General features: G+C 41.5%; 2 protein-coding genes across 3 annotated transcripts; both read right to left on the bottom strand.

The window, feature by feature from the left end:
- Positions 1–418: 418 nt before the first annotated feature.
- LOC115012865 (ethanolamine-phosphate cytidylyltransferase-like) lies at positions 419–8934 on the bottom strand. The gene is given in 14 exon segments (XM_029438724.1): positions 419–857; positions 1014–1102; positions 1210–1275; positions 1370–1435; positions 1543–1620; positions 1714–1796; positions 2021–2051; positions 2053–2154; positions 2741–2782; positions 2859–2943; positions 3042–3108; positions 3283–3444; positions 4314–4402; positions 8626–8934. Coding segments are annotated over 14 exon segments (1206 nt in total). The 5' UTR covers positions 8757–8934; the 3' UTR covers positions 419–742.
- Positions 8935–11402: 2468 nt separating this feature from the next.
- On the bottom strand, positions 11403–26206 carry LOC115012137 (transcription factor MafG). Of its 2 annotated transcripts, none has more exons than XM_029437579.1 (3): positions 25986–26206; positions 15806–15878; positions 11403–15708 (listed from the first exon to the last, which is right to left on the bottom strand). In XM_029437579.1, exons 2-3 carry the CDS (start codon positions 15839–15841, stop codon positions 15256–15258), a joined length of 489 nt encoding a protein of 162 aa, XP_029293439.1. In that variant the 5' UTR covers positions 15842–15878; positions 25986–26206; the 3' UTR covers positions 11403–15255. The 2 variants fall into 2 exon arrangements, with proteins under 2 accessions (XP_029293439.1, XP_029293440.1); XM_029437580.1 differs by lacking the exon at positions 25986–26206 and adding an exon at positions 25252–25678.
- Between the last annotated feature and the right edge of the window lie 100 nt (positions 26207–26306).

Here is a 26306-nt window from a genome sequence, read left to right as displayed (position 1 = left end):
CATGAGGTCCCAAAACACCTTCTCTCGTCCAAACAATCCAAGTTAGATGCAGTGAACCATGGGAATCTTCTCCCGTAATTCTCCAGTGGTTTTAGCACCCTTCAGCGAGCCTTTATAATATACAGTACATACAGTATATACACACATAGATCAGATGTGGGGCTACACCCGTTGCTAGGCAAAAAGCAGAAACAACTCCATGGAAATTACTAATTAAATCACTCCCGGGTTACAGTTTAATGCCTGTTCAACATCTCAGGTCCCTACTCTTGCCCTTCATATGCCCAAATCCTATAATAATGTTTTGAAGGCAAAAAGAAAAACAAAGCAAAAGAAAAAGTACTTGAGGAATTAAAATTTTACGAAGACATAAAATAGACAGTGATATCTTCCCTGCTCCACCTTTTTTGTGACCATAAATTCATAGTTTGTATGTGTGATTGTTGACTGACATGAACATGTATTTGCATATGTCGAATATATTATTACACAGAAGATCCCCACACACACACACATACATACACACGCGCACACACACACACCCACTGTATACCTGATGTTCACACAGCAGACTATACCGCCCTGGCTATGAACGGGCTGCTGCAAGGACAGCTGTTATTATCCCGGATCGTGTGTGGAGGGTGTCATAACACATATAAAAGGGTTGGTTTTATTGTACATTAGATTAATTGAGCTTGTCAGTGTTATGTTGACACTCAATAGTGCTTGTTTGGGGGCCTTCCTACACGATAGTCTGAGCCCTTTCTTTAGTTTTTTCCTCCTCTTGTCGCTTCATGGCCTGGATCACAGCAATCTCTTTGGCCTCTTTCTTCTGGTTCCTTGCTTCAAACAGCAACCTGAATCAAAACAAGGACATTGTCTCAATCTAATGCATTACAGCAGTAAACAAACTCACATTTTTTTTAGAATAAAACAATACAATTTTGTGTGGATATAATATAAAATTGTCTATTTTTGCCCCCAAGCCTTTGTGCATTTTTCTAGAAGTTCACCTGTTTTTGATTATTCTTTGCACAATGGCATCCGTAGTGAGGCCGTTTCCACTGTCTACGGTGCGCAGGATTTCTTTTCTCCTCGGCTCCTGGATATGAAGAAAACATTTCCAAATGTGATTCATCATCTCTCTCACAGTATTTTATAGAGATGTTTAAAAAAAAAAGATGTTTGTGACAGTGTTTAGAGTCTTACAGCATAAGGGTCAGATCCATCCTTGTCAGGATATATTACTGTCTTTCCATGGCATACAAGATCCACCTGCATGTGGATAGAAATATGTGCTATTTTATTCATTCTTAATTGCAGAAAATATATATAAGTGTTGAGAGATAATTGTATTGCCTGTATTCACTTTGAAATGGTCCAGTAAATCTTTTGTGACTGCAAAGGGTGCACCAATCACCACTTCTGACACATACTGAGAGGAGAGAAAAAAGCAAATCAGAGCTCAATCTGCAAAATGAATTGCAGATAAAGAAGATATTTCTTGCAAAGCACTGTGTTGCTGGTGGAAGAACAACCTACTCGACAAGCCAGCACGCTGAGCGTTCTCTCGTGGACATTCATGATGGGGTAGTTTTTCCCTTTGTAGCGGTTCACCTCCTGAAAAAAATGAACAAAGAGGAAATGTAAAGTGAAACGTCAACACTCAGTAAATGTCTCACACGGGTTGAAAAAGAGCATGAGGAGACTCACCTGATCAAAGTGTAACCCCACTATAATGTATGGCTTTTCTGCGAGCTTATGCACTGCTTCCAGGAAGTCCACGTGGCCAATGTCTGACAGGAGACTCGTCAAGGACTAGGCATTTCAGAAAAGCTGACTAATATATAGCCACAGTTCACAGAATTATGAATAAATTACACAATTTGTACAGTGATACCATGGCTTTTATAAATGCTTACAGAAATGTCTCAGTTAACTAAACTCCACACTTTTGATTCAAAAGTTTTATGTTTTCAGAAATCCAGCGATATTTATAGTGAAGGTTCTAAAAGGATACGGAAGAGGTCAAAGGCTCCTGCCACATAGATGAATCGTGTCTCCAGGTTGAGGCTCCTGTCCTGAAGCAAACTGGATGATCTTCTGTGAAGTCTGCAGGAACTGAGACACCCCCGTCCAGGGACTGTGGCCCTTCTGACCATGTGACCCCCGTAATCCACAATCACGCACAATGAGTACAAACAGTGTATCAATAGTACAGATGCACTTCAGTATGGATACAGTATGATCACCAGACTACCAGAACACTGCATCATCGCCACCTAGTGGTGGGAGTAGCAATGTCACTTTTGCTCAATAGCTAACTCAAGGCTGTCCCACGCACATTTTTTTCAACCATGGACAAATTCACAGCATTACTCTGCAGGTCTTAAATGTTCAAATGTGAAGAGAGCCTCCTCTGCTGATTTAAATCCTGAGCATGTTGACTCTGAGCTACTTTCCCCATCCAGGAAGAGAAGTGGCATTCACTGATTTACTGGCAAGGCCTGTAACTTGATTATAAAATGGGTCTCCAGCAAAGACCTTTGTTTAATAATGGTTGACATTGGGCCCACATAGCAACTTTAACCACTTAAATGACAAAAAAAAGTTAAGGAAGAAGAAGCCAAAGAGCCAAGAATTTGGTATATATGCTAATTAGAGGTTTGGTAGTAAGCTGAGGATTTGATTTTGACTAGGTGATGACCTAAAATAAGCAGTAAATATGTTTGGTACCTACCTTTCCAAAGTTGTCTGTGTGCTGCTGATAGTCTGAACTATCCTAAAGAGAAGAAGATGATTGAATTAGGCATGTGCTGTGTACAGAGGGCTTATATAGAGAATAAGGCTGTACTCACAATGTTGCTGTGATGTGTTTTAGTCATCAGTAGCATCCTACCAACCAGATCTGTAGTTGAAACTCCCTGGGTTCTCTTACACTCCCTGGAACAACATAATGCACAATGTAACAACTTCGGAGACACACTCAGGACATCCCCACTGTTATTATCATCTTCGTCATATTTCAAAAGGAAACTCACCTGTATCGTCCCGACTTCTTCACCTCTTCGTACGTGTCTTTCCCATCCACTGTTAGGGTTATATCATCTGAAATAACAGCATACATGACATGCTGAAATCAACTAAGCTCTGTTTTATCAACTAATAACCAATTTAATAAATCAGCGATGTGGCATTATACTTGGAACTGGTCGGCATTGTGTAGGAATATTATTGTATTTGTGTGTCTAAATAAGGACATGAGGTGGTAATATACAGTACCTCCATGCACACAGAAGTCACAATTGTACTTGTCGAGGGTCTGCAGGGTGGTGACGTAAGGCGCTCCTTCCACGACCTCATCCACCCACTTTATGGCCCGCACCATCTTGTATCTTTCTGCCTGAGTGAAGACTGGCGGACCCTTGTGCTTCGCAATCTCACCTTGAAAAAAAAAACCACACACTTAAACAATACTGTTGACTTGCACATAAATAGAATGAAGTTAATAGATCAGAGATATAAATACCCATTTGCATGACATTCTGATTGTCTAGTGTCATCATTGAGATATTGTATTATCACTTCAGCAGAGGGAAAGATTGCTGATATATGTGCTGGCTCTCACTGTGAAGTCATTCTGGGTTATCATAATGTCAGAAATCCTAAAGGTGAGGCAAAATCGATGAGTCGCTGGATTACAACAACAAAGAATATAAGGTACATCTGCCGTCTGCCAGCTAATGATGGGAAAACAAGCAGAGGCTACTGGCGCCATGGCACCCCAAACCCAGCGGCTCCAGGCTGCATCATGCACAGTAAAGGAAGGAGTATCAGAGTTGGGGATGAAAGAAAAGTCATGTACAGATGAGCTAGACCTTATAAGGAATACTTCACCCTCATAATGATCATCTGTCTACCTATTACTCATCCTGTGTTACCTTAAATGTGTGAAGAAAACTTGCCTCCATGGTGAACAAAGAATTAAAAAACAGAGCGGTATATTTCAAGTCTCGTTTATCCAGTCGTATGCTCACCACTTCCAAACACATGCATTGTTGCTAAAACCTTACTAATTAGTTTTGCTGTTGTTAAACACGGCCCCCATTTACTTCAATTGATAAAGCACTTTTTGTATTCTTTGTTCACTGTGGAGGCATGCAAGAAAAACAAAGTTTTCTTCTCAAATTCAAGATAACACAGGGTGAGTAATTGATATACAAATGATCATTTTGATGGTGAAGTATACCTTAAAATAGTACGATGTACTGTAAGTGTGGGAAGGACAATAGGTCCATTGTTCTGAGCCTTACTATCTGTGTGTACTCCAACGATGAGGTAATCTCCCATGGCCTTGGCCTGTCGCAGCTGGTTGGAATGACCATAATGGACCATGTCATAGCTGAGAGGATAAGAAGATAAAAAGTTACATAAATGTTACATTATCGTAGTGAGGTACAGGAGCTGTAGGAAAGGATTGTTTTCAAAACTTTGGTTGGAAAATTGACCAAAGACAAAGGATTTCTTGAATTACAGTAATAAAGTTTGGCAGCCGCTCTTTTTTTTAACCCACATTTAAAAAACGTTGCACAACTCTTGTCCAGTACACCATACTTTATTCCTGATGATAGCAAGATAATGTCTGGTGAATAAAGTATGGTGTACTGGTGTATTACAGTTATGTGACGTGTTTTAATTTTGAAGCTCACACTGTTCTTAAAGTGGCAGCACTTCTTTAACACCCAGATGTCTGAATGTTCTTGAACGCACCAACAACTTGCAGTAACTTTGACCAAAGAAATACAATTCGTTACAACACTGTGAAATACATAAAAAGCAATGACTAACTGGAATGTAGGAGATAGATGTTACATTCATGGGCTAAAACCACTAATAATTCTGATATAATTGACCCACCAATGTAATCATGTGATCTTCTACATATCTGATCAAAGTCTAAATATAAAAGAGTCAACTGCACAGTGTGTCTTTTTCCTCCCACTTCACTCCCCCCCATAATTAGATTAGCACAGATTGGAGACTTAGATTGCAACATGGTAATCTAGCATAGTAATAGAGAACAGAGGAGCATTAGCCTTCCATCACTATTATTACTGCCAACAGCTGACATCAGTCTGATCATTTTTCTTTCTGCTCTACTTGGAACATGAACAAAAAAGAGAGGAATGTGCTCTGACTGATGAAAGTGACTTCAGGTGTCACTGAAGATGCATTGAGTTTATTAGGATCTGATGACGGAGTAATTAAGTTATTGTCGCTACTATAACCATCGGCAATCCTGTGACAGCAATGAACTTGAAGAATCACAATAATGACAACATAATGGATGGCTGAGGTGGAAACATTTTATTTTTGTTAATTGGCATCTGTGTCCTCTTTAGTACATTCAATTACATGTCAGTTCTCTCAGGAGTCAGGTGCAAAACAGGACTATGAATAGCATCCTTAAAAATCAATAAGAAAAGTGAGGAGCTCCGCCAGAGCTGCAGTTAGTAAACAGCCACAACAGTAACAGAATCCCATGTTGTTTCCAGCCCCAGGCTATGCTAATGAAAGACTACATCTGAGCCTTGCTGTGGTGTCACTGTACAAAGCTTGACTTAAAACAGCCTGGACTGCACTTCAGTTTATTGTAACACAACGACGACTATTACCAGACTGTACCAGACCTTGCCTGTGTGATTCAGTATCCACCACTTGAGTAACACAAAAAAGGCATGTGCTGGAAGAAGCACGATTGTCTGTGCGTGTCTTGTGCTGTCAATGTGTTGAAATGGGATCCACGTGTGCAGACTCTGAGGCGATAGTGCAGGGCCAGAAGAATGTAGTCAGGGGGACGTTTGGAGGTGGATGAATAAGAAAACTTGGAGACCCAGACAGAGTTACATAAGACCAGGCGGCTGCTTTGGTCGGTGTTATATTAGCTAGATGCCCAACATGTGTTACCGTAATCCTCTTGTATTTTTTATCAGTGAGGGATCATGACTGTGGGATAATGAAATATTAACTAGCGTAGCCTGTTAGCGGACACCTAAACAGCACCTAATCTTCTCAACTTCTCAAAACCAGACGGATTTAATACGATGGGACATGTGTAGGACATACCAGTTAAGGGACCATAAAAATTACAATTACGGTGAGGTTTCAGTTGAATTACAGATTAAAATACCTGGAGACATAGTGCTGATGTTTTTTCTTTTAATTGGATCATTCTCAGGATACGACTAGTCTCAGATAAAGCTGGAATGAATAAGAAACACACTGTTACTTCACTGAGGCTTTAAATAGCACTTTTACAGTCCTGTATGGAGACACTCACTCAGCAGAAATGCAGTGGAAGTGGACCTTACACTCTACTGATGATGCTTCCTTGATAACATCTTTAGCCCCCATCACCTGTTTTCATTGTGACAAATAAGCGTGTTTATGCAGAGAATGAAGCGGCAGGGTCAAAGATGTCTCAACAGATGAAGTGACTGTGCACTTTTTTTTGCCAAGTCGGGCTTTTGGGAAACAATGTGCTTAGTGACGAGCTCCAGTGGCCGTAGCAGGTGTGGGCTGGAGTGGTTAGAGTGGGTTCATGACATGAGCTCTGTTGACATTGGCTTTCTTTGCGTGCTCACCCCACCGGTTAATATTCTGGCATCCCAAATATTCTGCAACATTCCATCAAACCATGGATGTGAGCCACACCTAAATGGTGGGAATTCTACAAGAGAAAGCCACCATAATCCTGGCGTTCATACACAGAAATTTCAAAACATTTATTTTTCCACTGCATCATGGAGACGCACTCTGTCCACCAGGGCTTTCTCTCAGAGGAGGCATGTTAAAAGGGTCAGTTCTAGGGCTGCAGCTAACAATTATTTTCATTATCACTTAATAGTTGTATGGATAAACGAAAGAAATAGTGAAAAATGGTCAAAACAGTTGGCAATACATTTTCTGTCTATTGATTTATCAGTTCCCCAAAAAATGTTGAGGTATATACAGTTGAACATTCTGCTGTCCATCAAACTTTTTCAGTGTTCGGCATCATTAGGCTTGTTTGTCACATGAAGAGAGGCCAACAATTAAGTGTGGCTGTCACATGATTAACAAGGAGAACATTGCTGCTGCTGGGTGTCAGGAGAAGTGTTTTAGTTAGACACTAACTTATCCCAAAGGACCAAGTAAAACCATACAGATTGAAATATATTATTTATATAAATTAGTCAAAAAACTGTGATATTAGACATTTAGCTAGAGGAGCAGAGTTTACAAAGCTCGTCTTTGATTTTAGCTTTTGATGTGAACACAAGAGCTACATTTCCATTGTTTGCCTTGACCCTCCCACGGCTGTGTGTTCACATTAATAACCTATTAATGTTAAACATTAAAGGCCCAGCCTGGTGCTACGTGACAGCCTTGCTCAACTCTAATATAATTATTCTCTATCCCATTACACATGGCTGAAAGAGGAAACCTTGCTTGTAGAGGTGTCATTATGGTGTCATGAAAGTAATCCTACCAAAAGTCAAACTAAACATGCTCAGAGTTGACCTTGTAACCAAGTGGTCTGAAGTGCATAATGTGTAATTGCAATGTGCTGGGTTTGTACATCTCCCACTTACAATTTCCTCAACTAAATATCTATTGAAAGCAAAAATGTATATGCACATTGTTTGTCATACTGTGGTGTGATAAATAATCATTTTGACATGTAATAGTAGGAGAAGCACAGATGTTACTAATAACGTTAACGCTACCTGAACCCTGAAACTGAGTCATGATGCATGTGCTGTAATCATTTTTTGTCTAAAGAAATCCTACTTATAAACTTGATATGGTCACAAACATTCACCAGTAATTAACACTCATGTATTTCCTTCAATAAATGAGAACAGTAAACAATGACAACGTTTAGAGGATGAAATGCAACATTTAGTAGCCACATCCAATGATTTTTCGCAGAATATATGTGGAACTCTACACATTTAGCCACCTTACTTGATAATCGTAATTCTAATAGGTTTGTTGATATTGTTATTTTTGTAAAAAGTAAAGTAAAGCTCGGCATTAAGTGCAGATGGTAGGCTACATACAATACATTCATTCGGCAGACACTTAATCCAAAACATATACAATAATGTGTAATAGCTTGTATACGCATGAAGTATACTTAGGGCTGGTCAAAGTTATGCTCCCTCTACATGACAGTGAGTTATGATAAAATGCAGCAGTAGAGATTAATGTAAATCTGTCCTGGTGTTATTATGTAATAATGTCTATACTGAGGAGGGAAATTGGGACTAGGATGCCCCACTGATAATGCAGAATACAAGTGATGCAATGTAATAAATCCTGAATTACAGTGGTTATATGTGTGGCCATTGAAACTTTCATGGCAGAATATATAAAAGAGAATATTCAATTAAAAGTTTAGTATGTACTGTTGGAGAATGAAGCTGCAGTCCTGTGAGAGCTGTGTAACCTGCAGCAGGCCTGTCCCGGCGGGAGGCGATAAGACAGGCTGACGCGTTCATTCAAACGGGCTCGAAGCAAAGACAAAACAACGCTGTTAGCATCTTCATCACACCATCATTCATCCGTTAAGTTACTCACCAGCCATCGCACCACACCCGGATCCTTCGCCTCCTCTTCTCGGGACTGCAGGCTGCAGCGCCGGGGGTCGTCCCAGCGTCTTTCCCGGCTGCCGTGTTCACTTGGTGGTGGTGATGGCCGTTCTTGATCATTTTGAAGCTGGTGAGTGATCACCCAAAGTGAAGCTGTAGCTACAGATTGAAGGATGGCGACCGTGTCAGTTGTGTGTTCTGTTTCAGTGCAGGACAGCCGGTTTCTGTGTCCGCAGCAGCAGCAGCAGCGGCAGCAGTCGTGCGATGCGCCAACGCCTCCTCGAGCGGCGACGCAACGACGCACGACGCGCTACGTCAAGTCGGCCAGAGAAAGCAGATAAACCCCGAATGAAAGGAAGCACTGTTCATAAAACTCCTTCCAACACATCGTTGTCGTCACTGGTTTTATTTTGAAAAGACCAAACGTGAAGATGTGTGTTCATGCTGGCGGACTTTACGCAGGTTGAATCGTACGATGAAGTGCCGGTGCACGCAGCCGACATGTTGTTACATAATAGCGGCATGTGACAATATCTGGATTGCCACCTATGATTCCCACACAAATAGCAGGCTATCTGCCAAGGTAATCTTTGATGAGATGCCAGTTTGTGGTCTGTGCGTTCACTTCAATTTGCTGCAAATGATCCCTGTAAAATAAATCCAATAACAAAGATAAGATAAGACATGTCGTGTTATCTTTAAAGTATTTAAACATGCTTATCTAAATAACTAAGTAATTAGCCTAGTATTGGAGATAACCTGCTCTGTGCTTCTGGGAAAACTAACAACAATAATACTGATATACTAATATACTAATAGTATGATGGAAGATATAATAAAAAACATAAGTTATAGATTAAATAAATACAAACTAACACATACCGAAACACTGGCCAAACTAACATTACATAATCTGAAATTTTTATATAAATTTAGCATACAAATATCTATTAAAAAATAAATGACATTTTTTGTGGTGACTATCGATTATAAAACCAAGAAGAAAGTATCTCTACACATCTACAAGCAATAACAGTTGTGCAACCCAACAGACCTGCAGTAAATCTTTTTCTTAGTAAAGATTGCAGTGTTCAATTTTTTAGTCTTATCAGTGTTCACTGTCATTCCTCACAAAGATAATTGTGTGGCGTGTTGTATTATAAGTGAAAGGTGTGTGTAATACAGTCCAATACAACAACATCACTAACCATGCCTTCAAGAACTGCTGGATAATGCCTCACTCACAAAGTGTCAACACAATCTGAAATCAAACATTTACTGCATTGCTGTTATTAGTGTGTATGAGACTGCACAGCTGTTCCTTATGTTACAGCACGTATAAGGTAAATAGAAACTTAATATTGACCAGCCCTGGACTATAATAATAACAACATAATGTGTCACTTTGGATAATATTTCATAGCTTCAAACTTTAACAAGTTGGGTGAAATGAACGGCTTCTCTGTTTGATAAAGTAAAGATATGCACTGTAGGGGAAATCCTTCTGCTAAGAGCGTGTGGCGTCATCTTGTGGAAAAAAATCCTGTTAAATCACACAAAGTATTTACGCAGAAGTGCCAGCAGAGGGAAACCCAGACCCACATATTGTCTACAAACTGGGGCAAGGTTAACTCCTCACAAGCAGTGATATTTAACATCCTGGTGTCTATTGTCTTGTGTCTACAGTTGTCTGGAGGTCTTTTATCTGGCTTGTGGGTTTTTGTTTTCGCAGAGGATGCCAATGACAATCTGAAATAACACGGTGTTTGATATGAGAATAAGAACCCCTCACATACACGTTTAAAACAGCTTTAGGTGATTCAAATAATTGCTGATGTGAACAAGGAGAAATACACCTCTCGCCCAGCATCTCTTATAAACAGGAATGTCCTCTGCCATGGTGACATTTGCAAAGCGGGGCCCAGTGCCAAGCTTTGGCAGGGGAGACATGCTAAATGAACGGCCTTGCTGATGGGGATGAGCAACATTAATTGTACAGCGGGGCTGTGGTCGGAGAACTAGGGCAGGCACCTGCTGCCGAAGTGGGTGAAGATGAAGAATGCTGTCCTAGATTGCCCACCAGCTCACCTTAACCAAACCCGCCAAATTAATCAACTCTTCAGAGGCCATCCGGTTGTCTGGGGCAGGCATCAAGGGGAGGCGAGGAGCCTGTTTTAAGACACAGGTCACACAGACTTGTTGGAGCCTCTTCAATTTAAGAGAAGGGGAGAACAATACCACGCTGCAATGGTGCAGAGGCTCTGGGGTTTAGACTTGCCCTGCAGGATGGAGTGGTAAGATTTAACTTCAGCCATCTGTCTCTTTGTCTCCGCATGTTCTCTCGTGAGATGTGTTTTGAATGTGCTGGGGTTGAAACGCTGCCGATGAGGGTGATGTTTGATGAGGTGCGCTGAGACGGAGGGGGTTTAGGAAGCCCATAGGGAGCACAGATGACTAACTCAGTACTCCTCCTAATCTAGGACAAGCACACCTAGACATCCTTCATGACTCTAATGTTTTACTCGTGGCGGGCCAAAAATATGTCCACTGAGGTTAGCCAAAGTGGGTCGCCCAGCAGCTTTTTTTGGATCACAGAAAAAGAAATCGTGCCATCTAAATGATCGCTGTCTTCTAAAACCCACCCTGGACGGCAGAGAGCCTTCCCCGCCAGTTTATTTTCAAACTGGGTCAATGACGGAACAGAATATGACAAAACCCCATTTCAACAGTGTTTAAAAGCCTCCAAAGAGAGTAGTAGTGCTTACAATCCTTTTCCAAAACATTTTATTGGTCTTATAGAAAATAAAGTAAGCTGTATCAACAAACATACAATATATACATCAATAACTTAGACACCTCAGAGAATCACGTTTAAATCCACAGTTCTTACTGTATATATGAATACATAGTACTTATCTACAGATTGCAAAAAGTACAATAATTTAATTTATAAATAGTTACAATTAACTATTGTCTGTTTTCATACAAAGTACTGCAATATTTTATAACAACCCATACAGAAAGATAACAAAAACAGATAATTCACTTTGTATTACTCGCTTTAGTCAGATTCTTATACCTTTGAAAGACAGACCCAAGAGCAAAAAACCTGCACAGTCAGCTGTTTTCAAAGCATAATTTCATGAAAAAAGCGAATGTCTCGAGAGTCTATCAGATTCAACTGCCACACAAGTGCTGTTATTTATTCTCTCTAATATGTTGCTTGTAAAAACATAACAAAAAAAACCCAAACAAACAAGAAAAAAAAGCCATAACAAATTAAAAATTTAATCTGCAGAACAAATTACAGTGTTAAGATCAATTTCAAATACACACCCAACACATAATGAGAACACAAATGCTGTGGGTGATGCTACAGCAAACAACGAGCATTAATGACTGGTGTAGCAGCAGAGGAACCTCAAACGTACAAAGCACACGCGCACACACACACACACACACACACACACACACACACACACGCGCATACACACACGCATAACAAAGACAAAAAAATACAATATTGCAAGTGGCCCTTGGAGAGAAATTATTGTAGCATCCATTTCACTCAGTGCACAAACATTACATATAATAGCAATATCTTTCAGTCAGATATCCAAGTCCAATTCATGGATCCGGTACTTCAGCTAATTTAAGTAATTAGTGAGTAAGGCTCGAGTGCAACTGTCCCACGATTCTTTTAAAAACACTGCTTTACAGTTTTGTCATGTTAGCTGCTATGAACAAGGGCCAATTGCTCTTCCATTTCAAAATGTGAGGGTAAAATAAAAAACACATCGTTACAAAAAAAACCTACAAAACAGCAAGAATTATTAAATAACAGACCATAGTCACTTTGACAATATTGATATTCTTACATCTACTCTTTCACACCTTTCCACTGAGTTGCATATTAAGGGTCACTTTTTCACAATGGTCATTAATACCTACTGTAGCTACATACTATACACCTGTATGTGTGAGAAAGAGAGAGTCACCATCTCTAGCGGAGATCGAGAGATTGGTCGACGGTGCCGCTCGAACACCTTAAAAGACACTTGACACGAAAAAAGATTCACTCCACAAGACTGCCACAGCAATAAGGACGCCAACATCAATACTGGGCTATGTCAAGAGTCAGATATATATTTTCCCACAGTTAACCAGTCAATGTAGAAAGCTAAGCATGTTGAGGATAGGATACTTGCACACAGACAGTATAACCAGCACCCAGGAGTTTTGCTGAGGCGTAGTTTGGAGTGACTGTAGATTAACACCTCGCCGACACTATAAGACATTCTGACCAGCAGGAGAGTGAGATCCCGATGAAGTGCATTCTGTTAATGTTATTACACAACTACTTCCACCTAGAGGTGTAAAAGTGCTCCACTGTTAAATTCCTTTTCAGAGGACCAGCAGTGTGATGCGACACTTGGCACAAAAGGAGGGCTGCTGGCAGCAGTTGTTGATTGTAATTCTACGTGGTGTTGCTGTGTCTCTTTCTGAGTGTGGATTGAAGCCCTTTATGACATGCTTATAATAAAAAATTAAAATTAAAATTAAAAAAAAGGAGAAAAACAATGAACAGAGCTGCCATCTCTACCTTTCATCTAGAACGGTTTGTTCATTTTAAGAGTGACCCCTTTTGTCCTGAGCAAAACAAGCAGGAGCTTAGTGCATACAAACCTTTAGCCAAACCCTTACCGCTTTTAATCTGAAGACCAGTGGGTCAATTTACTCAAGTGATGCTGCACCGTTTGGCGGTTAACCTTTAAGTTCATTGATGCAATCTTACCGCTATAGTCTAACATTTGGAGGGGGGAAAAAAAACACTGTTAACTTCACGTTTCATTTAGTCTGTAAAAAGCAAAATTTTAAGGGGTTATAAATTTCTATTCCTACAATCTAATTCAAACCAATTAAGTGGCTGGAATGGATACGATGATGAAATCTTCCCGACAGGTTACAGAGGATGTGTTTAGAGGGCGTCCAGCACCAGGTGCCACCGTTATTCAGATTCTGCATCGACAGGATCACTTTAAGCTTCGGGTAAAAGTCACTTATGCCATTTCCCCCCCATTCTGTCTTAAATGGCTCAATGTGGTAAACTCTTAACGACAATATGATTTGTAACTAACACCAAGGAAGCGGAGGATATCACAGATGCCAATACGCACAAAGACAATTGACCTTGTTTACACCACCTAGTTTAGCTCTACAGATTTGTTTTAAATAGCACAGCATTGACATCTATACAGTGAACGACACTGCCAACTTGTCACTTACAGATCACATCACGCGCTACCCCGCAGTACGCGCCTAGTCACTAGAAAAAAGCTATCAGACTTCAATAGTAAGCCACTTTCGGTACAATTGCAAAAAAGATGTCACAGGATTTTTTTTTTTTTTATGTTGTTTTCTGTATCTGTATTTCTATAAACAATGGAAGGTAATCTACCTAGTAATAAAAACCAAGAACTCAACATTAGACAAAGTTTTCTACACCTTAACAATTCAAACAGTAAAGCTTGTGTAAAGATTTTTCTTTTGGAAATATCCGACGGCCCTGTCAACAAGTAATTACAAAAAAATGCAATATATATATATATATATATCTTTTAAAACAAAAACAACTTGAACATATTTTCTCTATGGAGCAAAAATGATGTTTCAAAATGTTTGTGGATCGTTTGCGGACTTGTCCCCACAAAACACGAGGATATTACTGTTATAACATTCAGGTATTCAGATATTGTAGAAGAATCTTGTCATATTGGAATGGCACTGCTGATCATTTCTAAACGTTTCCACTTATCCATAAATATGCAAGACCTCTTTGTATTTTCAGTGCATACATATATTATTGCATCTACCAGTCATATTGATAATGACAAGTTCATTAAAGCCTGTCACGGATAAACAGAAACGAATGCTAGATTTGGGGGCATTATTTCATGCTTATATTCTTGACAGACAACCAACAAAACAAATCACAAATTTGACTCATTTTCTAGTTTTGTGTTAGTCAGGCTGTTATGAAGACACCAGTAGCTTCCACACCAATAGTTTGTGACCGTTTGTTATTTATCCAAATTGAAGTCAGTGCATAATAACAAGCAAAAGGGGTTCAGGGGTGAGGATTAATGTCTAAAAGTTATGATTTTACTGGTTGCGAGACTCTAAAAATGCCAATTCTTAGGACGGAAAGCAATCTTAAGAGCGCAGTCTTAAGGAAACGGACACATCACATGAGCATCTTATCAAAAATCAACAAGCTCCTCACAGTCTGAATTGGATTTCACTTTGTACTTTTTTCCCCAACCCAATATACTTGGAGTATTTGGAACCACAATCTGCTTTTTAAAAGAAATATTTCCTTATTGCCAATATGCCATTCTTCAACAACCAACTGTGATGTCCTAAATCGTAACAATTCGATTGTGTCACTCTAAAAGCACAATATGTCTGTTGACAGGTACAGACTGCTGAGTCATACTTCAAGAGTGAATTTGGGAAGCATATTGTTAGTGTTAGTGAACTTGCACATGTAATCCCGCGGCATGTTACAATGCACTGACTAGTTTAGTCTTGAAAATCTTCCTCCGGCCCCTTTCTGCTACTACGACCTAGCATGCGTTTTGGATTTGACGATGGTGATGACGCTGGTGGCAGCTACTTTACCAGGGATGTGGGGACCTATGACCGAGGCCATAGGTCCCCTGGCTGAGGTGACGGGGTTGCGGGCCACAGTCCTAGCGAAGCTCTGGAGGGCCTCGTACTTTGAACGCAGAGCGTCCAACTCCACCCTCATGCTGGCATTCTCTGTGGCCAGCTTGTCCACTTCCTGTTGCAGTAGAGATTTTTGCTTCTCCAGCTCCTCTTTCTGGGTGACACGCTTCACCCGGCAGCTGGCAGCGTAGCCCCTGTTCTTCAGGGTACGCCGCCGCTGCTTCAGCTGAAGGATTTCATCCTTCGTCAGGCCCCGTAGATGCTGGTTCAGCTCCCGCACTGACATGGTCACCAGCTCGTCGTCTGTCAGGCTGGTGCCATTTTCCCCCGGCTCCCGCTTCACCTGCGGATCGGGAATGGTTAGTGTTGTTCTTTATAGATTAGCGTTTCACATTATCTTCTTCACAATTTGACGCATTTTGGTGACACGTGCTAATTACCTTCAAGGCCTTGTTTCCCTTATTTGTGGTAGTCATGCCACGAGAGCCGCGTCCACCTGTACTGCTGGTTGGTCTGTGGGGAAGAAAAGTCACCATCAGCATATAGAACAATACCATAAGAAGAAAAAAAGCTTGGAGGAAGAACATTTCTGTGAAATACAAAATAATGTATTTTCTAGCAAGAGATGCTACAGCATGACAAAGTCCTTCAAAATCCACAAGGCATAAAGTGGGTCGAGGACTTCAGACTTCCTTGCAAGTGATGCTAAGTCCGTTCAGCGACTGGACTATAGCTGCACCTATCACTGTGAGCAAATACCTTGGTGGGATGAATTTCCCACTCCACCACAGGTCTCTCACTTCAATCAGCATTCAAACGGCAGCGTGGCGAGTCCCAAGGAGGATGACATTTAGTTGGCTGGCAGCAATTCACCTTTCTTTGTTTTTCTTGGAAAACAAAACTCAAGAGAAGTCACTTCTGTTAAGTGCAGCTTCTCGGAGCAGAAACGGCAGCGGCTAAAACAAAGCCTTCAGCCTTTCAACTGTACAGTACATACAAGCTCAGCTGAAATATATCACAGGAGGGACACCGGGGAGGCTTTCATCTACTGTACGAGCTATCCAGTCACACCTGTCTAGATTTGGCTATTGTGCGACTATAATCCCATAAATCAATGAAAAAGGGATATGCTGTAACTACTGCAGAGCCTCAGCGACCATGCAGAACAACAGGGCTGCACTGCAGTTTATTCTGTCATGTCAATACCGAGGGAACACCAAGAGAAGCTGTGCAGACGAGAAATCGAACCCACTGCTATTAAGACGGACAGAAGGCAGGTTGCCTTCCACCGTGTGCGCTCTCTGCCACGGGATAAGTCTGCGCACACACAGTTGTGGCCCTGGGTGCTTTACACTACACACAGTAAATGCTGTGTCAGCGACACAGGCACCCACCACAGTCAGCCCCAGCCAGCACATTGCCTCTGTAAGCTGATTTACCCAGCCCGGCAGTGTGTGTGTTTGTGCTGAGCACATAAACAAATGCATGTGGGCTTTTACAACTTTTTAGAATCAAAACAGGAAACAAAGGAATCCCAACAAAAAAAACAAAAAAAAAAAGAATCCTGAAAAGAAGCCAGTGTGTGCATGCGTTTGTATCCTACACGCCCACTAAGATAGTCGGCATATATATGTATGATGCGTGCCGAGAAGCTCAGTGAAGTAGGGGGGGAAAAAAAAGGAAAGAGATGAGTCGCAGCTCTGAGGTGCACTAAGATGGCCAGGATATTTCCATGGCAACAAAAGGGTGCTACAGGTAGACCGGTCACCTGAGCCAAACAGGCAGAGACAGACGCTTGTTAAAAATGACCTGAATACGACACTATCACACAGGCTGGGGACATAACATGAGGTCAGATTGTGACTCGCATTCTTGATGCTTTCACATCAAAAAGTCCTCTGGCTCCTCATAAAACTGCAATGTTTCCCTGTGATGCGGATGCCCACATAAAAGAGCCTTTCACGTTCTGCGGAGGACTTTTTAAATGTGATACTTTCATCCATGTTGGGCTGGCTATGAATAGCTGACTGATAGTAACACCTACCTTTCACCGGCTTTTGTGGTGACTCATTTCCAGTAAGCATTTGGACCACAGATGCAAAACATAATGGGATAATGGTGTGCCTGATGAAGCACAGATAATGGACAAATAGACAGGAAAGTACTCCACTAATAGCTACTGGGATGAGAGTAGCAAAAAAAAAAAAGAAAGCTGCTTCTTCCAAATTTCATATAAGCCTATCATTTTCCCCTCAGCCGCCAAGAAGCAACATTGTTCAAAAACCAGTTGGAATCTTGAAAATGCAGAGAGATGGCACATTGTTCAGGTTGAAGAGGCATATTCTGTCACACAGCTGTGTAGGGTAACATAGTAGGAAGGGCTTGGCATGGCTGAAAGCTCACCATATGACACTGTAGAATGATTGAGCCCAGGCTGTAACCCTCCAGCACAGGCCGCCGCCGCCAACAGACGGCTACCAATGACAGGGCATGGCAGCACAACACAGACAAGGTCCAATGCACAGCTGCTCCCTTCCACTACCAGGCATGTCATACCTCACAGAGACAAAGAGGCATGCTCACACAAAACACAGAGAGATCAAAACACATATAATCTTCCAAAACAAATGTGATAGACACATTTCAGACTAGCTGCGCTGATTTGATTGCAACCGAATGCCTTTGCCTTTGACAAGTTCATCCTGTTAACAGTCGCAATCGAGGACACTAGACGCCGATGTCTTCCTTGCACACGTGTTACCTCCTATTAATGATTTCAGGTCTCTTGTGTGTGTCTGGCAAAAGGAGCATGAGGCAAACGCTGCAGCTTGGAGCACAGGGGCAGTAGACGTAGTGAACAAGCGCGGGGACACAGACGGCTTTTGTAGGTGCTTGCTGAATTTTTATGAATCGCCTGGAAGAACGCTGACAAATCAGAGCTGATTGCTTGTGGAGGAGAGACATCACACCCACAGGAAATAGAAATCGCTGAGTGTGGTCACCCAGAAAAAGAGAAGGAGGGGATGCGAGAGAGAAGGACGTAGAAAGAGAGAAAAGGAAAGAGAGGGTGAGAAGAAAGAGAGAGAGAGAGAGAGAGCAAACAGCCTTGTGTAAAATGCACGCTCAACACATTTAGAGGAGCTTGAGAAGAACAGGTTTAGGAAAATAAGAAAATACTGATCTCAGCAAGGACCAAAACCAAGGTGCCAATTAGGAAGTTGTGAAGTTGAACTAACACGACGAGAGCAACCCAGCCAACCTTCAGAAGCTGTCTGTATTCATCTAAATCTATAGAGGGCAGCTCGCGAAGGTGGGGTCGGCTTAGGTTGAGACTCAAGGGGAAGGGTGGGGGGGGGGGGGGGGGGACTGGTGGTATAAATGCTGATATGACATGATAGGTCCGGCCTTGAGCCTGTGTCATGCTTTAATGATCTCATCCCCTCCACAGGATCTCTCCGGGGGGGCTGCCTAGGATGGACACCATTAGCTAGGGGACCCTTTGTTGAGGGGGAACCGAGGCTACAGCATCCACGCACTGAGTCCCCTGATGAATATTTATCACTGTCGTTCGCCGCCTAAGGTGGGGGTGGGAGACAGGGGCGGGAGGCTGAATAAAGATGCTCAGGAGGTGATTCTTCAAGGATACATGCAAGGCTCTTCCATCAACGGCTGTCTCAAAATGGCGGTAGGCTGTTGGGGGCGTCGTTGTGGGGGGGGTGGGGGGGGGGGATTTCTAGTACTGGTGGTGGCATGCATGGTGGTTCAGGGCTGCCGGGAGAGCCTGCTCCACTTGACAGCGGTGTAACAAGATTATCAGGGCCATAAGAGCAAACAAAAACCCCAGCAACCTGCCTCAGAATCCAGATTACGACAGCGCCTGCTCTCTGAATACTAAACATGGCTGGGGAAGGACTAACGGGGCGCAGGCTTTACTGAGACATGGCAGTGGATTGCATATAACGTAACTAATCAGATGCACATATCCACACACACACACACACACAGACAGATTACCAACGCCACACAAGCACATATACATTTAACTTGTCATGATCGATTCTTGAAAAGAAGCGTCTGAGGACTTGGCACTGGCAGCTTGCTAATGAAGTGAATAAAAGTAGACAGTGGAGGTGCATGCTGATGAAAGACTGTTTTCAGGAAAGCAAAGGCAGCATCCAACAATGGCAACTCAGTTCTGTGAAACTCACAGCTGAGTATCACCTCACACCACCACACAATGCATTTCACTCCAAAAAGAGCAGGCGCACAATGTGGCTAGTTTTGCTCATATGCCTAGTTTAACTTCACTTCCTCTGCAATGACCAGTCCAGACTTGTACAATGATTTAGCACCGTTTTCACGTCATTGTCTTTGCTAAACCTTGCACATCTTAAGACGATTAACACAACACAAAAGAAGAGAGCTGGATGTGAAATCAGTATGATCACCTATTCAGTTTCGCTGATCAATAATGGATGAGAATTGTAGCCTTCCCGCTCCATTATCATGGACTTTCCACAGGAAAGAGAATGAAGAGAACCACAAAGACGCTGGAAAAGCACATGATGAGATAAGTGTGTGATGAAAATAAAAGAAATGTCAGCACGTTCTCATTATGCTTTGGCTCATTTATTGAACACACGTTGTGCTTATTTGTTCTCTCGTCCACTTGCTCTTTCAGGAGAGATTTGCTTCATGCAAGTTTCACCCTGTATGCCATAAATAGCCTCTTCTCAACACGTCATGCCTGATCACAACCTCTACTTTTACTCCTTCCCTTCTAATTCAGAGTCAAAGTCTTCAGCTGAGTGAAGTCAATTATCAAGCAAGCTAAATGTGTTGGCTGCCATTTAACGGCAAATTAAAAATCAGACTCCTCCGATAGCTGTGGAAGAGTTACGGGAAGACTGCTGTAAAGTTGTGCGTGGAGAAAACACAGTGTGTGTGAGAGTGCGTCTGTGGGAGAGAAAGGTACGATGGGAAGAGGGGAGGGAAGCTATTAACTACTAAGTATTCAGAGCGTGAAATAAGAGTGACAAAAAGAGGGAGAGGGGAAATCATTCAGCAGCTTTCAGAGGGAAATGTGATACGCTTGTAGTAGAGGGGAAATACTAAGCCAATACTTTTGACCAGCGGAGGTTCGGGGCAACGCTAACATAGCAGTTAACTAAAATCTTGTGCCTGCCTTTTGGAAGGACTGAGCCTTAACAATAAATACACCTGCTCTCACTTGCAAATTAAGTCACGCTGAATGACTAGAGAGATGCTGACTGCGATATTTAAAATCAACAGATCGGCGAAGAAAAGAGTTCTTTCTGAAACAAAAAGGATTTATTGAGAAGAAGTGCCCCTCTCGCCCCATTTGGAAAATGTAGCCTGAATTTCTACCTGCTGCAATAAAACCAGTGAAAGATTGCACCGGTGCTTATTAGCACCTAAACTCAGGCAGCGTACACGTTTCCAATTTTACAAAGCATTTCATTTTCAACACAAATCAGGGTAAATGTTCGGTCTTAAAAAGAGAGAGGACATAAAGGTTACAACGGACAACCTTCACCCTGGACCTTTTTGAATATTTGTTTTGAGATGCTTTCATTTAGAGAAGTCACTGTAAAGATAATAAACAATCATAATTGTTATATTTACATTTAAAAAGCACCAAAATGCTTAGAATTATTCCTAAACTAAGATTAGCTAAGGATAGGCTAATAATTATCTAGTCAGACGATTGCCAATCATGTCGTTTATGCTTTATGTCAGAAGTTTTTGTCAATATTGCTCTATTTGATAATCACAAAGTACGCCGTTTTTCTGGTCGTAAGATTGAGACAAACAGCAGACGAAGAAAGCAGAGAAAGTAAAAAGAAATCTGGAAATATTCTGGAATTTAATGTTGTTTCTTGGTGAATATTCATGTTTATAATGTCAAACGCTGGCTCAGACTAAAGTCCCATATGGAGGCTAGTATGTTATAGCAGGCAGAAGAGCTTTTGGCACATGTATGTGTGGAATTTGCATTCAGTTCATGTGGTTTAAAGTGAAAACATGAATCACCGCACCTCGAGGGATTTCGTATTCTCTGAAGTCGCTGATAATGTGAAGCTTATTTAAAAAGACTTGGGTTGGACTGGTTTGCATTAACCAATGTTTCGATATATATACATGCATAATCTATTTCCAAGCTCAGTAGCTGCTGTTTACTCTCGGCTCTGTTAGTACAAGCAGTATGACAGGAGAAGAGACTTCATTGGCCTTCCGCAGAATCTGCCTGGAGGACTTTATTAAACAGGAAGAGAATAGCTCTTGATACTTCGGCCTTGCACTGGCAAAGGAAGTAAGGGTTGCAGGCAACCCACACACTGGCAAAATATCCAGGAGCTTTACTACACTGGTTGCATACATATTAAATGCTTATTGCATTGACCTAAAAGCAACAAGGCAGCATTTGTAGCACAAAAGGCTAAACTAGAGCAGAACACATTTTAATGCTATTTAAAAAGTAAAGTAACACTGAAATCATTCACGCCTTTGACTGGTACCACTGTACTGCTATGATTTGAAGTGAATTCTCTTCAATTAAAAACACAGCTCTATGATAAGGCCATCAAACAATCAGAGCTCAGTAGCATCAATGAATTAATAAAACAAAATACCAAAGGAAACAAATGAATCATCTTATATTTCCTGTGGAGTGCTTTGATTCAAATGCAGTCAGTTAGCCAGAGTTATTACCTGGAAGTAACAAAGATGCTAATTTCTATTAATACATTGCCACCGCTCAGTTCAAATTATGGCAAGTGATGGATGACGTCTGTCTACGGGATATTTGATGGAGCCTCACACTTGATGTGGTTGCCCAAAAAAAATAAAAAAAATAATTAAAGAAATTACAATTACGTCACTCCAGAGTGCAGTCTGAATTAATAATCATTCATCGAGCACAAAGAAGTTGAACTTAGCTTCTCAGTGTAACCCTCCTCTCAGTTCCTCACATGTTTCAGTCTAAACTAAAGCGTAGAGTACTGGAACACATTACAAATTCAAACACATATCAAAAAAAAAAAAAAAAAAAGGAGAAGAGGAAGAGGAAAAATAAAACCGATGGTTAAAAACATTATTTTGTAAAGAATAGATTCTCAAAAGCACCCAGTGTGCTCATCCACAGATGAGCTGAAATAGTATTTCTTGAGCAAGAAAAACTGAACCTCAACCTGCTCACTCTGTGGAGCGTCAGCCAAATAATAAACAACTGAATACATATCAAATGAAATAACTCAATGTTGTATTCAGCAATAGAAATCACCCAGGGACAGTTTTTTTCTTTTAAAGTTTTGTATAAATAAGCACCTCACATTTATACATGTAGAGTATTGTCAATGTGTCCACTGGTGCCAGTAAAAGATTTTAACTGGACAGTGAAATGAATGTTGGATCCAGTTGCATGAATAGCATCATTTAAAATCAGGTAGAGTAGAAATATAATCAGTAAACAGCATAACAACAGGGACTCTATTGGGAAACTCAGTCTTTTACAAGTAATCTGTCACTTTACACCAACAGAGACAGTACTAATGGTAATGATCTGCATGAGCTCCTTTCCAATGTGGGTTATACACTGCTTATCTTAGAACAAGGTCTCGCTATCTTTAACCTCCTTAGAACATTTTCCATTTTCTACATATCCAGCCGAGAACATATCAGAACAGTCTCTCAAAACTCTCAAACATGCATGGAAACTGATTCCTTTCCTGCCTCATCCACTAGTTTTATTTTGACATGGCCCGTTACACAAATATAGGTACGGTTAAATCACTTCTTTTGAATGTCAGTTCACCACTGATATGTCTCAAACATTAATCAGCCGAGATAAAAGTAGGTTACATGAAAAACAGCAGCCAGTGCACGGCTCTACGCTTATGCTCTCCATGTTCTGTCCAATATTGGCTAATCTAAATTATGAACACACAGAGAGCAGTAATGAACATGCCAAGTCTAACTCAAGTTCCAAACAGAAAATCATCAAACACACTTGCTTCTCTGTCTGGATGAAAGTATTACTTTGAGAAGTGGAGAGGGCATATCGCAATGCTAAGCAATCATAATCCGCACTACACTTGCAAGAGGTTTCATCACCAACATTCCCTCCCTATTTAAAAAAAAAAAAAAAAGGGGAAAAGAAAAACTATATTGATCTTTTTCTCCCTTGCTTCCAGGCATTCCCATTTCCCCGTGCAGCTTAAGCAGCGCTTTTGTGGACAAATCCCACATTTGTGTTCCTTTCTGCAGGCTATTAATTGTCCTGGATATGCGTAACTCCTCTCAAGGCACAGCTGTGTTGGCCGTATGGAGGTGTTGGTGGCCAGACTGTACACCATTCTGTGTAAAGTCTTGCCTCGTGTTTCATCAACCTCAAATATCCTGTTCCACCCTCCGCCGCCTGCCCAGTCTGAGCAACGCCACTGGGTATGAGTTGTGCACTCGGTTCACAATGCAATGCAAGAGGCGATAAATCTCGGAGCTGATCTCCACCACTCCCTGCCTCCATCCACACACACACACACACACACCATTGTCAGCCCCATCGGGCTCTTATATGGGCCCTCATCTGTTCTTGTTACCTGCAGAGAAAGGCAGAGATGGGCATTACGCTTTATTGCAAAGCCGAGCTTCTGACGTTGGGCTGGCCTGTCTGCTAAACACACTTCAATGCCCTGCTCGCATGAACAGAGATGATGAAACAAGTTGGATATCTGAGCAAGAATGGGCAACTTCTATCTGTTTAGCCCTGCCTATATATGCTCAACAGTTTCCAAGGTGACTTTTCAAATTGCACAGAGATTCTCCATGGATAATTCATTACCTGCCCTCCATAAGCGTGCACTCTAATAGGCAGCAAATTTCATCATGTCACACGAAGGAAAACAAGAGCATCTGCCAACCCAAAATAAAATAAATGAAGTGTTATACTGCGTTAAATATTATCACAACAAGCTGGCACTCTAGAGTATTTAGCGTACTACTCAATAACAAAAATAAAAAAGGCATTTAAAGCACGCCACACACCAACACACTTATTTCCATCAGCATTATATTTCAAATACTACCTACATGAGGTGTTGTTTTTAAACTTCCTATACATCGCATAATTACACATGACCCAAATTAAACAGTCACTCATTGCAGGACTCCATTATAACAACACAGGCATAATATATTGCTTATCATGCATTTTTTAAATGGATTTGACATCTAAGCACTTAGTCTAAATGTACTCGCACCCTGGTTTGTTGATGTACATCATGACAGCACCGCAATAAAATGCACAGTCTCAGCTGAATGTAGATGAGGCTATTGATAAATGCATGATGGTCATCACTTGATGCTCATGGCTTGATGACTGACTTTCACGACAGATCAGCACCATTTCGATCCATCTCCTTAATAACGGCGGCTTGGTGATAAACATCGACCCTTATCCACCGAGCAGACCTTTGTCCGGTGGTGCCATATTTCGGGGTGGATTATGAGAACGTCTAAATACATCAATGTGATGATTCAGCACGATAATAAATAAATAAAATACCGCTGCTTGTTTGTTGGCTCTGATAATAAAACAATACAGTGGTTAACCTGCCTGGCTGTGATATTAAAGCCAAGGACGGCGAGGGTTTGCCACTGCCATTGTTACAATGTAACCAGTGGTTAAATGAATTGTCACTTCAGGTGAACCAATTCAATCGGAAACGATGGTTTGGATGCATTTCCTAAACGATTTAATCCATGCATGCATTTAAAAAGCTGCAGAAAAGCACAACACAATGCTCAGATTTAACAATCACATTCATGTTTGATAGAAATGTCATGAGGAAAAACATTGAAAACCAACCTGATCTCGCTAAACCGCTGCCTCGGCTTGCTCTTGCTCCTTTTCACAACGAGGTGATGAAGCAGCAGGTTTGAAGCGCATGAGTTGACAAACCACCAAGAAGCGCTGCGATACAGTGGACACCTGGGCCAACTATGTATCACAAAGGCAACCTAGTTACACAGTTTTGACATTCCACGACTCTGTCTCCAACCTCTCTACGCCTGCTTGTGAAAGTGGCAAACAACTCCCCGCCTACAAAACAAGCAGGCAAGGAAATCCCCGTGCTCAGCCTTCCTACTATAACAGTAGCAGTACAGCACCACGAGAGATGCATCAACTAGGGAAATCACCGTTTCCGCACGAAACGGTTCGCCGTTGCGCTACATCAAACCCAAAATCTGAATGACATGTTTTATTCGCTGCTCATCAATGTGTACAAAAGCTTAGCTGCCATCTCAGCATAGTAGGAGCCCGACCGTTATCAGCTCGCAACGGCTACACACGAATTTCCGGTAGTAGCTTTCAAAATAAACCCAATACATGCGAGAACACCTGCGTTAACCGCTTGAATTATGCGGACACTCTTATTGTGAAAACCAAGTCTGGTATGAATCAGGCTAACTTAACGAAGATCTATGCAAGAAGCTAGGTATGCTAAATCATGAAGCTAGCGCGGCCAGCTTGTCAGCGGCGAGGCGAAGGCATGCACACTCAGCATAACAACACCGACTCTGTTTGGTTTACAGACCCACCTGACTTAAAAATGACGCTCTCTGAAGTTGTTGCCGTCAAGGTCCTCTTCTTACACCGTCACGATAGTGACCAAACATTAGAGGCAGTTGAATTTCGGTTTCACTGACAGAAGCGGCAGCGCTTCCAAATGCCAGTTCGTGCTCTCCTTGTTGATTCCTTTCTCTTGTATCGAAGCCAGACGTCATCGTGTTTGGTCACGTGTCTTCATTCATGAAGGATCTTCTTTCCTCACAAGAAAAACATTTTTAAACCAAAAATATACCACCTATTGTTACATTGTAGCTGCTAATAACAGACTAGCTGACTGGAAAACAGTACTG

The sequence above is a fragment of the Cottoperca gobio genome, chromosome 8 (assembly GCF_900634415.1).
Source record: "Cottoperca gobio chromosome 8, fCotGob3.1, whole genome shotgun sequence".
Lineage (NCBI taxonomy): Eukaryota > Metazoa > Chordata > Actinopteri > Perciformes > Bovichtidae > Cottoperca > Cottoperca gobio.
Note: the sequence above shows the minus strand (reverse complement) of the source record. Positions and strands in the feature narration are given on the sequence as shown.

Coding starts and splice junctions, on each gene's coding strand:
- LOC115012137 (XM_029437579.1), bottom strand. CDS start 15,841: ATGACTACCACAAATAAGGGAAACAAGGCCTTGAAG. Junction 15,709..15,805: donor AGGGAAACAAGGCCTTGAAG/GTAATTAGCACG, acceptor CCCGATCCGCAG/GTGAAGCGGGAGCCGGGGGA.